At 30.5% G+C, this 17,263-nt stretch overlaps 1 protein-coding gene across 2 annotated transcripts in view; it reads right to left on the bottom strand.

Annotated features, from left to right (window-relative positions):
* Positions 1 to 3,984: 3,984 nt before the first annotated feature.
* Positions 3,985 to 17,263, bottom strand: part of mio (GATOR complex protein mio) — a 111,895-nt gene continuing 98,616 nt past the window's right edge. The window contains exons 18-19 of one of the 2 annotated variants that reach the window (XM_075380823.1): positions 6,217 to 6,314; positions 3,985 to 4,106 (exon numbers count right to left, since the gene is read on the bottom strand). In XM_075380823.1, the coding sequence (XP_075236938.1) occupies positions 6,301 to 6,314 (14 nt within the window). In that variant the 3' untranslated portion in view covers positions 3,985 to 4,106; positions 6,217 to 6,300. Of the gene's footprint in view, positions 4,142 to 6,216; positions 6,315 to 17,263 lie in introns of both variants that reach the window. The other variant, XM_075380822.1, reaches the window with a different exon arrangement.

Consider the following 17,263-nt stretch of genomic DNA (forward strand, 5'->3'; position numbering starts at 1 on the left):
GAGTAGTCAACATTATCACCAACTATGACTGTTCTGTAATGCTACAAGATCCAGTAAAAAACGTATAGCTACTTTAAAAAAGATATCGATAACTAATGTACTTTGTTAAATGAAGTTAAATTAACAACAATTTCTCAGGGAAGGTCCAATTTCAGCTCAATAAACCAATTGCTGAAGTGTTATTGGATCCACATCCTTTTATAAGTCAATATCTTAAATAAAAATGAAGTACATAATAAAATTAATTTACATATTATCAAAAAAAAATTATTTCTTTCAGTTACTTCTAATGTAATAGTTCAATGGTTGATCTAATTGCACAGTGTAAACAAACCACAAATTTCTGTTGGTTTTGTTTTGTTAATCTTGTTATAAGCTAAATTGTATACTTATTTTATATAATTAAAGTCAAATAAACATAAATGCAATCTTAAAACAAAGTAAAAAATATAATTCATACTACAATTAAGATTATAAAAAATACAACTAAAATTAAACTGTAACAGTTTTATAAAATATTAAGAAGTCAAAAATTTATAAAAAGTAAAATTTTAGAAAAGTCTAGAAGTCTAGAGTAAATATTATAAAGAGCTTTAACTTTTAAAGATGCATATAAATGAACTTTCACTATAGTGTAGAAAATAATGTATTAACATATAGTTGTTCTTATGAAGGTAAGGCATCCAATGAAGGGATGCCTCCCACCAATTACAGTGGCCAACAAGATTCTTGTCTCACGAGTACCAGTAGGTGTACTTGAAATGGTTTTTTAAACTGTTTTCAAATATGTAGTCGGAATTTCACCATCGCTTACAGATTTTTGTTATTTTAATTTTTTTTAAATATTTTTTCGTCCATTTGTCTATTGTCAAGTAAAAGCTCCTAGAACATTGTAAATATGATGGGACCAAATGAGCTAACTCAAAGATTAGTGTTGCTACTGTTGTGTAGGTTCAGATCTGTACAGACATGTACATACGTGATCTATTGTAGTACATATTCATCAGAATGATGCCAGTTGTGAGATAGTAGTGAACCAGTAAACACGTCATTGTGAGTCTTTTATGTATCTGAATTATTGTGTATTACGTATTTACAACTTTATTTCTTTTAATTAGATGTTAGTTACAAAATGCTTAAGTTTGTTTAAATCATCCTACCAATTTTTGTTATGTATGTGGTGAAGGGACAGTAAGGTGAAACCTTACTCCAATAGTAAAAAAGTGTTGTGAACTTTATTTTGGGTGTAAAATCGGGGACCAAACAAGGGCCTGGGCCACACATATCTATTATTTATCGTGTTCTAGGCTTCTCGCTGCATGGAAAAATGGCACACACCACATGCCATTTACTATCCCTATGATTTGGAGAGAACCCAAAGATCACTCTTCGGACTGTTATTTCTGCTTAATAAATATTAAAGGGATTACGTCAAAATCAAAACATACAGTGGTGTACCCTAACTTGCAATCTGCAATAAGACCAGTTCCACACTGGAAAGAATTGCCCGTACTAAAGCCTCCAGAGCATGTGACATTAGTTGAAGTGAGCTCAAAGTCTGATGGAAGTAAGGAAGAAAAAAAACAGATTCTGGTGATACAATTTTTGAACAAAGCAGTTCATCCGAGCCTCATTTGCTGACTCAAGAGAATCTTAACGATCTCATACGAGATTTAAAATTATCCAAAAAAAAAGTCTGAAATGCTTGCTCATTCCTGAACAGAAAGATGTGAAACATGACCGACCCATTGTGGAATCTTAAAAATGTGCATCTACCTACATTACACATCAAACTAAGATTAATGAAGAATTTTGTCAAGGACATGGACAATACTCGTGGTTTCACGTACTTAAAACAGAAGTTTCCTAAAATTAGTGATGTAAAAATTAAAGGAGGAATATTTGTGGGTCCACAAATATGACCACTAATGCATGATGAAAAGTTTGAGGAAATATTGAATCCACCAGAGAAAACAGATTGACAAACATTCAAAAATGTTACTCAAGAGTTTTTTGGGAAATCAAAAGGAGGAAAATTACCGTGATACTGTCAATGATCTTTTAAAAATTTGGGTTATAATATGTTCGTAAAGGCACACTTCCTGCACTTACACCTAGATTTCTTCCCAGAAAATCTTGGCACAGTGAGCAATGAGAATGAGGCACACTTTCATCAGATTTCAGCTAAGGAAAAAATGTATCAAGGAAAATGGAATCCTAATATGCTGGCCGATTACTGTTGGACCATCAAGAGGAATGCTGCACAATCAAAATATAGCAGAAAATCATCATTTCTTACTTTCTAGATGAGTCAAATATTTGAATATTGTGTAATTAAGAATGTAAAAAGTATTAAAATGTTTGAAATTATAGATGCCTCTCTCAGAAACCTTGTGTAATGGGAAAAACCCGATATCAGATTTAAATTCAATAGAAAAAATACTATTAGAAATACATATTTTTCTTCCTAGGGACAAAAAAAAATTACTTTTTATTCCCCAATGTTATTACTTAAATATGAAGAGTTAGGAAATCTAAAATTTTTGACATGAGTTGAGTAAAAAGAGTAACAAAGGAGGGTAAGTGAGAATAACTAAAAAAAAAGAGATTCTAACATAATTTTTCATACGAATTTAGATTATAAAAGAGCTCAGTCACCACAGATTTATTTTTATTAGATAATCCGTTGAAAGAACAACAAATTTTTCATTGTTTTTCTTGAAGGAGATAAATTTTAAACAGTTGATAACTTTAAATATGGTAGTTCCAAACAAAACAATTTTAATGGCAAACCAAGACAAATTTACTCTGAATGGACACTTTCATCATAACACTTTCAGAAACTCTTCTGACCTTCCAAGGACATCAAGAAGTTGACAAATATAATAAATTGATTTAGCACACATAACAAAATGAATTTATCAAATTATTGTAACAAATACACAGATCACTTCCTCATGTCCCTGTGCATGTGTAAATTGTATGGCCACAGCAAATAAAAATCACCTTGCACGCCTTATCTAACATAAGTAAAATATTCAAAAATAACAAACTTAAAACAACAGAAAATTTGACTTTTCTCTCCATGTAAAGAAAAGTGTTACTAAAACACAAAATTAATGGATGTTTTCTTTTCTCTTTAAAAACACAATTATGTTCCTCTACAATGAATGACAGAATAAATATGATTTTATAAAAATTAGCAATAAAAACACTTCAGAAAGGAACTTATTCAACAATCACACAAATAAATCTTTGCAAATAAAAATTGTCATGTATACAAAGTTACATATTTTTATGGTTTCTCTTGAACCCTTATGATGACAGTAGAAATTTCAGAAACAATTTTTTACTCATTTAATGGTGGTTTTGAAAAGTTGTAATGACAACTTTGAATCTTTTCTATTAACAGGCAGCATTTTTAAAATTATATAAATAATGTAAGCATACCTTTTTACACACCTATGCTTCAATCAGAAATGTTTATTATGTACATCAGAATATGCAGTTAATTAAATAAATAATATTGTGAATATTACTCTAATTAAATGCATTATGTAAACAATAAAACAATAAAAATTAAAACCAAAAAGAGAAAGGCGATTGAAATAAATTTGAAATTTTGATTTAAAAAAAAAGAAGAGATAATGAAATCAAAAGTAAAGTAAAAACAGTAAACAATAATTCATGCTAACAAATGCATTCCTGAACTTGTACTAATATATTCTAAGAAATCCAACGAAAAGGTAATCTAACACTTACATTTACAGAAAATACTGCCAATTAATGGAAACGGTTCTCAAGTTTTTTTTAAATACCTAATTTCATTAATTTACTCTTTTTTATCTATTTCATTCCATTATTTAAATGTAGACAAACCTAACAATAGACTGTTATTATTCAGTTAACTTCACCCTTTTAGAAAACCTTGAACATTAACTAATTTTTATAACTGTTAAAAAATTCACTTAATATAGTAGAACCAATACCTTCTTCAAATGGTGTATAACAACCGATTCGGTATGTTCCATCAGCAAGTGAAGTAATATGGTTTTCTGTGAGAGACCGAGATGGATTGGTTATAGTACATGTCACTTTACGATCTTCTACTTTTCCAATTGCACCAGAATCCACCAGACACCTGTAACAGAAGAACTTAATAATGTATTATACATAAAAAATTAACTATTTTATTTATTTTATTTCATTTGATTATATTATTTTAGACTAGAACCTAAATGTACCTCTTACAGTAAAATATTATTTTTTCTGTAACTGCAAATTCTGATAATAAAAATTATCAGAGATCATACTACCTTCAGGTGTTTTTCACTTCTTGAAAAAAAATTTAGATTAAATTGGAATAATTATGACTTTCTCATAGTTTAAGTCACTGATTATAATAATTAAATTTTATTACATTTATATATCCTCAGCTTAATTATTTCAGCAGTTTTTTGTCAATTATAGATTTCAGTAACATGCAGTGAAACTGTACTCAACATTGTTTAAGTCTGTTTAACTATGGGAACTAGATTATTAAATGAGGCTTCAGCTATTGAAATTTTATTCTTATTTCACATCCTTCAATTTTCAGGATGCTACTCCTTGAGACAGTCCAGGATTTATACAACCATTAGTTGTAAAGGGATGTAATTTATTACCTTATCTAAAATCTTTTAATGTAATTTTCTGTAAGTTATTTCTGGGTTAAGAGTTACAACTGAGTTATTGATTGCTTCCCTTTTCATGTGACATTTGAAAGATCAAGGCTAAACTGTACAAGCTATTTTAACACCATCAATTGCTTATTTCTATTACCTGCCTTGGTTAGTACTTCAATTCTAATTTACAAGACATCCTGGATCCTGGTATGAGCCATAAAATATTACTATTCTTAATAAGTAAGGGATGCAGCTATCTACTTTCCCTGGTTAATAAAGCTGTACACCTAATATCCTCTTCAATTTTGTGTGTGTGTGTGTGTGTGTGTGTATGTATGTACGTATATATGTATATATGTATCTATGTATATATGTATCTATGTATATGTGTATGTATATATATGTTGTATATATTGACAGTGCTGTATAAGTAACTGAAATTCTAATTAAATGTAATTGGATGAAGGAGTTAAGATGTAAATTTTTGAATTTATAACTAATGTTATTATTGTTATTAAACTATATTATTTAATTTTGTTTCCTGAATTATGTGTACATGTTTATCTGTAATCTTGTATTTATGCAAAGACACTAATAAGACAAAGATAATAATATAATTGTGTAACATAATTAAAACACCAGTATTACTCTTATTTTTATGAACTAATAATTATATGAGCTATGATTATGAACCAATGACTAATAATTATTATGAACTAATGATTAAATTTTGTATTTTTAATTTATATTGAAATTTTTAATTTATATTTAATGTATATTGATTTTTTTTTTTTTATGTACTATTGTGTAACACACAAAGACTATAGTTAGCTGTCCTATTACACAAAAAATACAAACAAACGAATAAATAAATTATTATTATTATTATTGCAAGAACTTTGGTGGGCACCACTTACTCAAATAATGGCAATACATTTTTTAAATAATAAAAGTTAACATTTATCAGTTAAAAACTATACACACCAAATATGATTTCTGTCACGATCAATTAAAATATTTTAATTTCATTGAATTGCACTAATTCACTTTAATTTATAATATGAAAACAATTTCATATTCACCAATAAAACATAAAAAAATACTAGTATAGCAGTAGGGTAAGTGCTCAGAAATTATTTATTAAAATATACTATGAATTCTTTAATGCAAACCTGAAACCAAATCGTGGAATTGAATCCTGTTATAATCATTTTGCAACACCTATAACATCTGAAGGAGCAACATTTTCAAAATAAAAGTATGTGAACTAATTTAAACGAAAATGACTGAAGCCGTCCTTAATAAACCAGTTCCTGTTCAATCTGCTGTAACGACACACCGAATCAAATTCTATAACAATTTTTTTTTTAAAAACTTATCATCACTGACTGTCCTAGGCAAGAATATAGCAAAGTTCCACTTCAATAATCTTAAAAAATGTAGTAATGTAAATTGCAGTTCTTTTTGATTGGGTAACTGTATACTATGATACTATTTTTTTTGGAATGTCTTAGTCGATATCTAAACAAAAAAAAAATCATAACTGTATTACCTGTACAGCATGTCTTCCTCCAGATTTTGGTGTGTAACTGCATGTATATGTACCATCTCTGTTTTCATATCAACATTAGTGCTCTTAGCGTCCAAAACCTGTAATTTTAAATAAAACTAATGAATACATTAGAAGTGATACAATAAATATTTTTGTATTCAATTATTAACTTATGACAATTATAGACCGGTTACAAAATCTAAGTAAAATTTTACATGTTGGTGAAAATGAGAATTTTAATTATACATCAGGTTTCTTTCAGTTTAAGTTACCATGAAATAGCTAAATGTGCACCATAACTAAACAGTTACTAGTACCTGATATGAGGTAACTGACACAACCAGTCTCAAAGAAGTAATGAGTTTTCTGTACAAGACACAGTATAGAAATTTAGGAAGGATTTACCTTTGCTTTCCTCACTGATTATTATACTGTTTAACATCGAAATACTGGAATCCACTGAAATATGTGTGACATTCAATCATACAAGTGATACCTTTAATCTGTTTATCTCATTACATTACACTTTGAGAAAACTACACCGATGGTGATCTTATCTTCGTATTTGTGGAATATGCTATATTTCTGGTATTTTTGGAATACAAAACATAAAATAGGAGCAATATTTTTTGCACAACAATAAAATAGGTCAGATATGAATATATTTAATACATTAAAAACTGTATAACTTAATTTTAACAGCTTCACTTAAATTATTTAAAGGGAGTTATATGATATTAATGCATCCACTATATTCTCATGGATCTAAAATGAATTGCAGTTCCTATATAAAATCTAATTTTATAAAAATAACGCCGCCATATTGGTTAATCAAGCTAATGTAAAATGCATTATTTTTTTACTAAATAAAGAGTAATAAAGTTATTACTTACTTTAAATAACGTCCTAAATTGTGTTCAACAGTTATTTTTCTAGAATATTTTATAAAAAAAGTTCATCATTATAAACCCACGTACATACACCAAAACGTTAACGACGAAAGTGAAATTAGATCGGTAGATGGCATCATAAATACTTTTTAAAAAATTATTAATAATTTTACATATAAGAAATTTAATAATAATAAAAAAATATTATATAGCTTGAAACACAAACGTTTTGCCACTGTTTGTTCAAAAAATATTTATGATAGTTAATAAATAAACAGAATAAAATTGTTTCTAAATCTTATTAAGAGATTGAAAATTTTATATACATTTTTAATTATGATGTGTTTACAACAAATTATTCCTCGAATTAAGATTATTTTAAGTCAGCTAAAAATGTTTAATATCAAACAAAAACAAGATCGATAAGTAATAATGTATTAGTTGTCAGCTAATTAAAAATATCGTTGAATTTAGCTTGGGCATAATTATAACAATTATTTACTAGCACAGTAAAAGTAAGAATCTGTAAATTTTTTGATTTATTAATCATGAGGTTTAATAAATTTTTGAATTTCACTCATTAAATTGCCGTTCAATAAATCTTAATAAAAACTAACTTGGTTTTGTTTTTCTAGATTAAAAAATTTAATCACTATCTTCCGTACAACTTAATCTTAAATATTAAGAATATTTAAAAATGCATTCACAAAATATACAAATTATTATAGTTAATTTTTCCTAAAGAGTGTGTGTGTGTGTGTGCGTGTGCGTGTGCGTGTGTGTGTGTGTGTGTGTGTGTGTGTGTGTGTGTGTGTGTGTGTGTGTGTATGTTAAACTTTTAAAACTGAGTAATAAAAAGTCCTATTCTATATCGTAGCAGAATTGAAACTGTAAAACGGTTAAAAGTTAAACCTTCAACACGCACCAATTCTTCCCTCTTCCCTCTCCATGTCTAACCGATGTATCCTTTTTCTCCTCTGCGTTCATCGCACGTATATCTTATATAACACACTTTTTGCCCTTGAAAATTAACTAAGCATTTTTTTCATTACCTCCACAATGTGGAAACCGGTAAAGAAAATACCTCCTGTTTAAATAATATAACTCAATGCTATATTAATGTTTTTTTCTAAGAGTAAAACGTTCTGATATTTTATCCGAGGCTACTCTTCCATTTAAAACAAAAAAAGCTACTTTAACACATTTAAATTAATCTATAAAATTTAAAATAAACTGTAACCGATCTTATATCATGCAGTCTAATTTTACGATTCAGCGATACGGTCTTCTTATAATGAAAAAAAGGAATTCTAATAAAATTGATTCGATCGTCTAATTTATTTGTTTCAGACTAAATAAAAATAAGATAAAAATAGAAGCAGAAATGATATCGCTACAGATAGAAATAATTACGTGAGGCCAAGATTTGAAATTTTTGTCCGATTTATTAAAAAATATTTTTTTTAAAACTATTTTTAAAATAATACAGAACTGACCGAACTGTTTTGAATCAAGTTCGGACAAAATACAGACGGAAATTTAAACACGGTTGAAAAAATAAAGCACGATAATATTTTGAACAAACTGTTATTTTAGTAGAAGAAGTTTCTTTTATACGCATCGAATGTAAGGGCAACTAATGCTAAAACTGCTAGAAAATCTTTCTAAATGGAAATAATTGTTTCTCGATAAGGAAAACTAATCGAAGATAATTTCCCAATTTCGTATTACTGATAATAACCGAAACCTTATCGACCAGTGATTCCCAAACGGTATGCTGCGGCCTCTTCATAGGGGCGCTTCGAAATATTGTAAAACCTCCATTACAAAGATGCTTAACAAATATTAATGCGATTCGCCTATCCGAACCTGAGATAAATTTTTGATATAAGAATAACAAAACGGTGGACAGGAGCGAGAACGAAGGAGAAAGTGTCTCCTTCGTTCGAAGGAGCAAATTGAAATTAATTTTTATCGCAGAATTCTTCAATTCTACGATGAATCGTATTCATTTAAAAAGGATAGTTTAATTTATCATAAAGAAATGAATTTGTTATTTTGATTATATTTTTTGAGTTGACAAATGGAAATCGTATTCATACTTCAGCAATATTTCCACTGTTCTGTCTTATACGAACGAGTTGAGTTACTTATAATCTAAATAGATTTGATAAGATAGGAAGTAGTGGGGCTACTGCTGTCCATAGATATTACCTCCTATCCATAGATAGATAGATAGATTCATGTATTTTGTAGAGGAAATTCCTCTGGTAATCCTGAGAAAAGTTTTTTTTATAACTTATGTGAACGGAAAATTATTTAGTCTAAATAAACGATTTGAAGGGTTGTAGAGTGATTTAATGTGATTCTTTTATTTAAAGGATTTTGCGCAAAACTCGTTTATTAATTTGTTTTACATATCATTTCTATTTCTTCTAATGACTGTACGCAAAATATCTCCTACAGTAATATTACTTATTAAGAGTAATATTTGCTACGAATGTAATGATGTTTAATAATTAGACAATCCATTTGGCGATCGTAATAAACATTTTGAATCGGTATATCGATATATAAAATATATATTCGTCTTTTGTGAAGACAGGAAAATATTTCATTTCTCATTCTATAATTCCTAGTAAGCCTGAAAAAAGGATTTCTTATTGAAATTTTTTTTGTATTTGTTCGTACAAGAGTTATGTATATAAGATAATACGTACTGTAAAGTAAAACTCTTTATAATTACACTGCCGCTTGCTAAACAAAAAAGAAATTTCAGTTAAAACTGACAGTGTAGTCAAAACAAAAATACAGACGCTATTATATGTAATGTTTTCAAGGTCAATAGCATATAAAAAAACTATATAACAAATTACTTGTACGTGACCACTGTTCATACTTATTTGATACTAGCAGAAGCGGCAATGCTTTTATAGAGAGAGAGAGAGAGAGAGAGAGAGAGAAATAGAGAGATATTGATAGAGAGAGAGTTTAAATGAACGCAATTGAAAATTTGATAAAACAAATTAAAAAATTGAACTTGACAAATTTTACCTTTCACTTATTCTCCTTCCCCTTTTCCCTTTCTAACTTTTTCCTTTCACCGTTTTCCCTCACCCCTCTCCCAGTTTCCTTGTATAACGTTAAGTCAATGCCCCTCCCATTATTTGATGTCATACCTTATCGGACCTTCCTCTTCCTGTTTATTTGTTATTATTCACAGTATTTATCTTTTAATTTTATTATAATATAAAAATATATACCGTATTTATTCGAGTACCCCTCGCCACATAATAAGCCCCGCGCCACGATTTTCCGGACCGAAAAGCTAAAAAAAAAATCGAGTACATACCGGTATTTTAAAGTGCAATAGATATGATAAAAAAAAATACGAAAATATTCAGAAAGTAAAGCGTTTAATTCGTTCATTTAAATTACAATATTAATATTACATCCATAATTAATTACCGTAAGTACTAGTTTAGTTCAGAATCAGTAGGCCAGTAAAACGAAAAGAAAGTACCACGATGAAAAAGATAATTCAATTCGCTTTTTAATATGGGGTTTTATTTTTAATTAATCACCGTCACTGTCAATGGTTGTAGAAGAGTTACCGGTAGTCTCGACGCCGCTCTGCCAAAGGTAAATCGTCTTTACTACCATCAAGTTTGTTACATTCCGCATTTTTTACTAATTCCGTGGAAATACGTTATCCAAACACAAATCCGGTTAAAATCTGGGCTTTTGATTCCTCCTGTAGGCGTAAGAAAGAGATTTTCTTACGCTAAATCTTTTCTAAGATTTATCATGTATTTGTGAAAACGTAATATTTGTTGTTCATAAGCGTCTGAAAATCGTTGAGAAACGGTCGTCTTTCGTATTATTGACATATCATTTCGTGAAAAAAAAAAACGTGTTATCCATCCACTGCTCGCTTTAAAATCAACTTTATTCAACGATTTAGCGATTTCACGAGCATACGATCGACACAATTCTGTCGTGACAGCATAACCGCATTTCCTTTTTTCCATAAAGCCCTACAATTTTTTTCTACGTCTGTGTATTTTGGTTTTAAACTACGAAAAGCCCTTTTATTACCGGGGCCTTTCACCAGAAGTCGTTTCTTCGTACGCAAGTCTCGAATGCAGTTTTCATCTACGTCAAATTTTCTTCCTACCGCCCGATTTCCAATTTTTTCAGCCTCTTCTATAACGCGCAGTTTTTCATTTACCGTAAAAGATGGTAGACGCTGTCCTTTTGTACTCATTTAAATGCCGTAATTAAAATAAATCACCGTATTAAACTTTACAACATAAACTAAACAGATAAAACGCACATAACCACATATACAAACAGTACAACGACTATGGCGAATAGACAAGACGACGATGGGTAACTGATACTGTAACTGTAGCGTCATTAGAACCGGATGCAGCCTGAACAGAGTGAATCGGTTTTATAAAAATACCGTAACTTCGTTCCTATCGATAATATGAACAGGATGTTAATAATTAAGGATGTATTCTGTATAAGCGGCATCCGGTATTGATAAACGAAAGGCTAATGTAACAATATTTATGCGATTTAATTTAGGTACTTGTAAGAAAGCCCCGCACCCTTATTTTTTCTCTCAGATTCCAAGAAAAAAAGTGCGGGGGGGTACTCGAATAAATACGGTATATACTTACTAAAGAATTGTTTAAATGGACAAATTTCTTACTCGATAAAATTTAATTTACTCCATTTACAGGTTTATTTATCGTTTGTTCTTTTAATTTCATTTCTTTTTGATACCCGTTATTTTTCTGCTATATGAAAAAATATTGTTTAACTCTTTTTGACGTGAAACGTCTTTAAAATCACACCGAAACATACGGGTACCAGAGCAGAAATTTGTAGCGTAACGAAAAGGACTATATCGTCCTGCCTTAATAACTCCCTAACTATTAGTCTCAAGCGGTGTCATTTTATAATTTACACGGTCAGCTCGCCGATACAGCTTTGAGTTTGTATCACTGGCTGCCACCGGATTGGCGGGGAGGGGGCACAGCGCAGATCGGGTAAAACCGGCGCTTTTGCTCATTTTCATTCAGTGTAGGTCACGACTTAGACGTAATCGCGAGGTGTTTCGTGTATTTGCGTTTACAATCGGTGGAGATACATCGATTTAAGTAATAATAAGTGTATTTTAAACAATATTTACGCGTAAAAAATTAAATTAAACTCTAACAAAGTATGAAGATTCAATATGTCAGCCTCAGCCCGCGCAAAACTCAGCCGGAAATATAAATTACGCATATCGTTGGAAAAGGGGAGGTTATGGGCCACGTACAGGTACCCAGATGTCCGATCCCGAGCGAGCGAGAGTGTTTCGGAAGCGTCGCAAAACTGCACGGCGCGCTCGGCAAATTACGCCGACGGCGCGAGAATCTGTACCATCGCTTATTATGCCTTATTTCTCTTATTTCTCATATCACAGACCGATGTTGAACAAAATTGACGTCGAATATTAATCGAAATAAATATCGTGTACCATTTATTGTCTGTTTTACGTTAAAATTAAATTTAGTACGCGATCAACGTTTTGTTTTTATTTCGATCCGATACACTAAAAGTTACTTGCCGATGAACAGACCGACCAATTTATCTGTAAAGTCGGCCAAATGAAGGAACTAAAATTCTCCTTCGGAGACTTTCAGTTTTGTTTAAAAAAAATATGACTGCGGCTCTCCCATTTAACTCTAGCTCGAAGGAACTTCATTCAAGGTCTATAACGTTTCACGTTAACGTTATAGACGGCTGTGCGTCCCGATACAGTCTCACACGACTTTTTATATGCCGATTTCTTTAACGGTAATTTTCATAGTCCATCTATCGTGAATCTAAAAGCCGCTAATTTATTCTCCATCGGGCGATTCGAATCGTAAGCTACGATGTTATCTGTGTAAGTTTCGTTTCTATAAATTTCAAATTCTAGATTATTAATATTTGTTTTATATTTTTAGATCTTATATCGTATTATACTAGTTATAAAAACGGCTATAAATACAAATAATATACTGAAAAAGATTTTTAATAGTAACACGGAAGAATATATATATATATATATATATATATATATATATATATATATAACAGTAATGGTATATACATAATAAAATGCAAATGCGATGCGACATATACTGAACAAACAGGAAAAAGATTGAAATTAATATATGACGAACACGTGAGATATTTTAAAAATTAAAAAACGATTCCAATTATACAACGCGTTTAGTAGAAAAAGGACATAGAAGAATCGATAAAACTAATTCTCAAAAGCGTTAAACCAAGAACATCGATCGTTTAAGAGAATTTAGAAATCTTTAAATTAAAAGTAACAACTAAACGAAAAGACGGATGTCCTTTTTAACAACCTTAATTTATTGAAAAGAGGAAATAGATAAATATAATTAAAACCGTTAATAACAAATAAACAAGAAGAAGGCCAGATGACCTCAAATAAAGGGAGGGACGTTGACTATACGCTATATAACGATTAACAGAATTTTAAAACTATTAATGCAGTAAGTTTTGATAATGAAGTTATTCCAAAACGCGTCGACATATATTAAAGAAAGGTAAACGGTACTCAAAATAGTAATATAGTGATCTTAGCGGAAAATATAGCGCTAACTTTTATCTTAATAACAACAATAAAATAATTAATTAATAAAAATGCATAATTATTATTACACGTCGTGACAAGCACTAATAAAAAAAATTTAGGTTTAAAAAATGCGAATTAACCGCTAAACCCGCCCGGTGGGCTGAGCAAACGTAAATTATGTTTGGCTTAAATTTAATACTTCCTTGTACGAAGTAAAGTAAGTATGGCGAAAAATGTCGGTTTTCAGATATCAACGGAAATATCCATTTTTATCATCCTTTAATCTATTTTGACTAGTTTCGGCGTGACGTCTGTACGTACGTCTAACTCGAAACCGATTAACCGTAAGATATTGAAATTTTGGATTTAGGACTGTTGTAGCATCTAGTTGTGCACCTCCCCTTTTGATTTCAATCGACTGGACCAAAAACGTCCACAAAAACCAAAATCAAAGAATTTGGATTTGGACCGCAGTAATAAGTCCTCATTAAGAGATTTCAACGTTATATTATAAGCGGTACTTATTTTTAACGGTTCCGGAATTAGAGCCGAATAAAATTTTAATTAATGAAACATTTGGATCTTACAAAGGGAAGGCGCATCGGTTCGAATCCAACTTCATCTCCTTTTTAACTTTTTTTTTTTTTTTATTTAAATATATTAACATGTACAGTAATATGTTATTAACTAACATGTACAGAAACCAAACAGCAACAGTAGCAATTGAAGAACATAAGAAAGAAGCCATAATAAGAAAGGGAGTCCGACAAGGATGTTCTCTATCTCCGTTACTTTTTAATCTTTACATGGAACTAGCAGTTAATGAGGTTAAAGAACAATTTAGATTCGGAGTAACAGTACAAGGTGAAAAGATAAAGATGCTACGATTTGCTGATGATATAGTAATTCTAGCCGAGAATAAAAAGGATTTAGAAGAAACAATGAACGGCATAGATGAAGTCCTACGCAAGAACTATCGCATGAAAATAAACAAGAACAAAACAAAAGTAATGAAATGTAGTAGAAATAACAAAGATGGACCACTGAATGTGAAAATAGGAGGAGAAAAGATTATGGAGGTAGAAGAATTTTGTTATTTGGGAAGTAGAATTACTAAAGATGGACGAAGCAGGAGCGATATAAAATGCCGAATAGCACAAGCTAAACGAGCCTTCAGTAAGAAATATAAGTTGTTTACATCAAAAATTAATTTAAATGTCAGGAAAAGATTTTTGAAAGTGTATGTTTGGAGTGTCGCTTTATATGGAAGTGAAACTTGGACGATCGGAGTATCTGAGAAGAAAAGATTAGAAGCTTTTGAAATGCGGTGCTATAGGAGAATGTTAAAAATCAGATGGGTGGATAAAGTGACAAATGAAGAGGTATTGCGGCGAATAGATGAAGAAAGAAGCATTTGGAAAAATATAGTTAAAAGAAGAGACAGACTTATAGGCCACATACTAAGGCATCCTGGAATAGTCGCTTTAATATTGGAAGGACAGGTAGAAGGGAAAAATTGTGTAGGCAGGCCACGTTTGGAATATGTAAAACAAATTGTTAGGGATGTAGGATGTAGAGGGTATACTGAAATGAAACGACTAGCACTAGATAGGGAATCTTGGAGAGCTGCATCAAACCAGTCAAATGACTGAAGACAAAAAAAAAAAAAATATATTAATTTATTAATAAGATTGAAAAAACTTATTACGATAAATAATAACAATAAAAAAATATGGGAAAAAATCAGAAGTTATTTGGGAAATAAAATTTTACGTATTAATTTAAAAATGTGTATAAGTAATTTAATAGGCGTACAAGAAAGTCATGTGTTCACATCAGATTTTTTATTAGGGTTTCTCGTAATCTATTTATTTACGTACAGATTTTTTTTTTTTTAATTTTTAGTATCGTTTTGATCCCACCGGAGCTTATCTGTTTTTGTTGACGTATACCGGCTTAGGTCGGAATAAATAAATATTTTCGATTTTTCAACGATATATTGGTACGTGTTGACATTTCCCGGAGAACGTCCACAATTTGCCAGATATCGGTCTTTCACGGTGACGCATACGTTATATTTGACATAACCCCAAAAATAACCTAAAGGAGACAGATCTGTAGACCTGGTCCAAATTTTAACTGAAGACTTTAGGAATGAAGATATTTAACAAAATTTTTAATTATATATAGCTCTCCACTTGTTTCTATCTCCTAGTATCCCTCGATTTAAAAACATGAACCGTTTTTATACTTAATTATCATCCTTTTTCTTTTTTCTGGTTAGCCTCCGGTAACTACCGTTTAGATAATTCTTCAGAGGATGATATGTATGAGTGTAAAGGAAGTGTAGTCTTATACATTCTCAGTTCGACCGTTCCTGAGATGTGTGGTTAATTGAAACCCGACCACCAAAGAACACCGGTATCCACGATCTAGTATTCAAATCCGTGTAAAAATAACTGGATTTACTAGGATTTGAACGCTGTAACTCTCGACTTCCAAATCAGCTGATTTGGGAAGACGCGTTAACCACTAGACCGATCCGGTGGGTTTAATTATCATCCTAAATAACGATACTATTTTTACACCAAACAATATAACTATACGGACATTTAAAAATTAAACTAGGAAATGCGAAATAATGTACCTACATTTTGAAGTAAATTATTAAGTTTCAAACTAATCGGCAAAGATATAACATTGCTATTGTAATTATGTAATGTTAATGGCGTAAAATAATTAAATATAAAATGAAATCTATTAATTTTCATTACGCGTTTTCATTTGACGATGAAAAAATATAATTGACTACATTTTGTCGTCGATGTCTATCTTTTTACTAGTTGGAGGGTTTTAAATAACATGTAAATCAATACCGGATAAAAAAAGACAAATAAAAATGATTTGTTATTAAAATTTTAAACAATTATTTTTTCAATAGACTTTTCTGTTCCACACATATGTTAAAATTGTGCAATTTGAACATTCCTCAAATAGCACATTTTAATAGGTTAATATTAAACCGGTGGGTAATATTTAGGAAAAAGGGTAAGTTACGTCAGACTTCAAAAAGAGTGTTGTAGTCACGATACCGAAGAAAGGAGGAGCAGATAAATGTGAAGAACACAGAACAATTAGCTTAACTAGCCGCGCATCAAAAATCTTAACTAGAATTCTGTACAGAAGAATTCAGAAGAGAATTGAAGAAGTGTTAGGAGAAGATCAATTTGGTTTCAGAAAAAGTATAGGGACAAGGGAAGCGATTTTAGGCCTCAGATTAATAGTAGAAGGAAGATTAAAGAAAAACAAACCGACATACTTGGAAAATATAGTTAAAAGAAGAGATAGACTTATAGGCCACATTAAGGCTTGCTGGAATAGTCGTTTTAAAATTGGAGGGAAAGGTAGATGGGAAAAATTGTGCAGGCAGGCGACGTTTGGAATATGTAAAAGAAATTGAAACGACTGGCAATAAATAGAGAATCTTGGAGAGCTGCATCGAACCAGT

Source organism: Lycorma delicatula, chromosome 13 (genome assembly GCF_047948215.1).
Source record: "Lycorma delicatula isolate Av1 chromosome 13, ASM4794821v1, whole genome shotgun sequence".
NCBI classification, from domain to species: domain Eukaryota; kingdom Metazoa; phylum Arthropoda; class Insecta; order Hemiptera; family Fulgoridae; genus Lycorma; species Lycorma delicatula.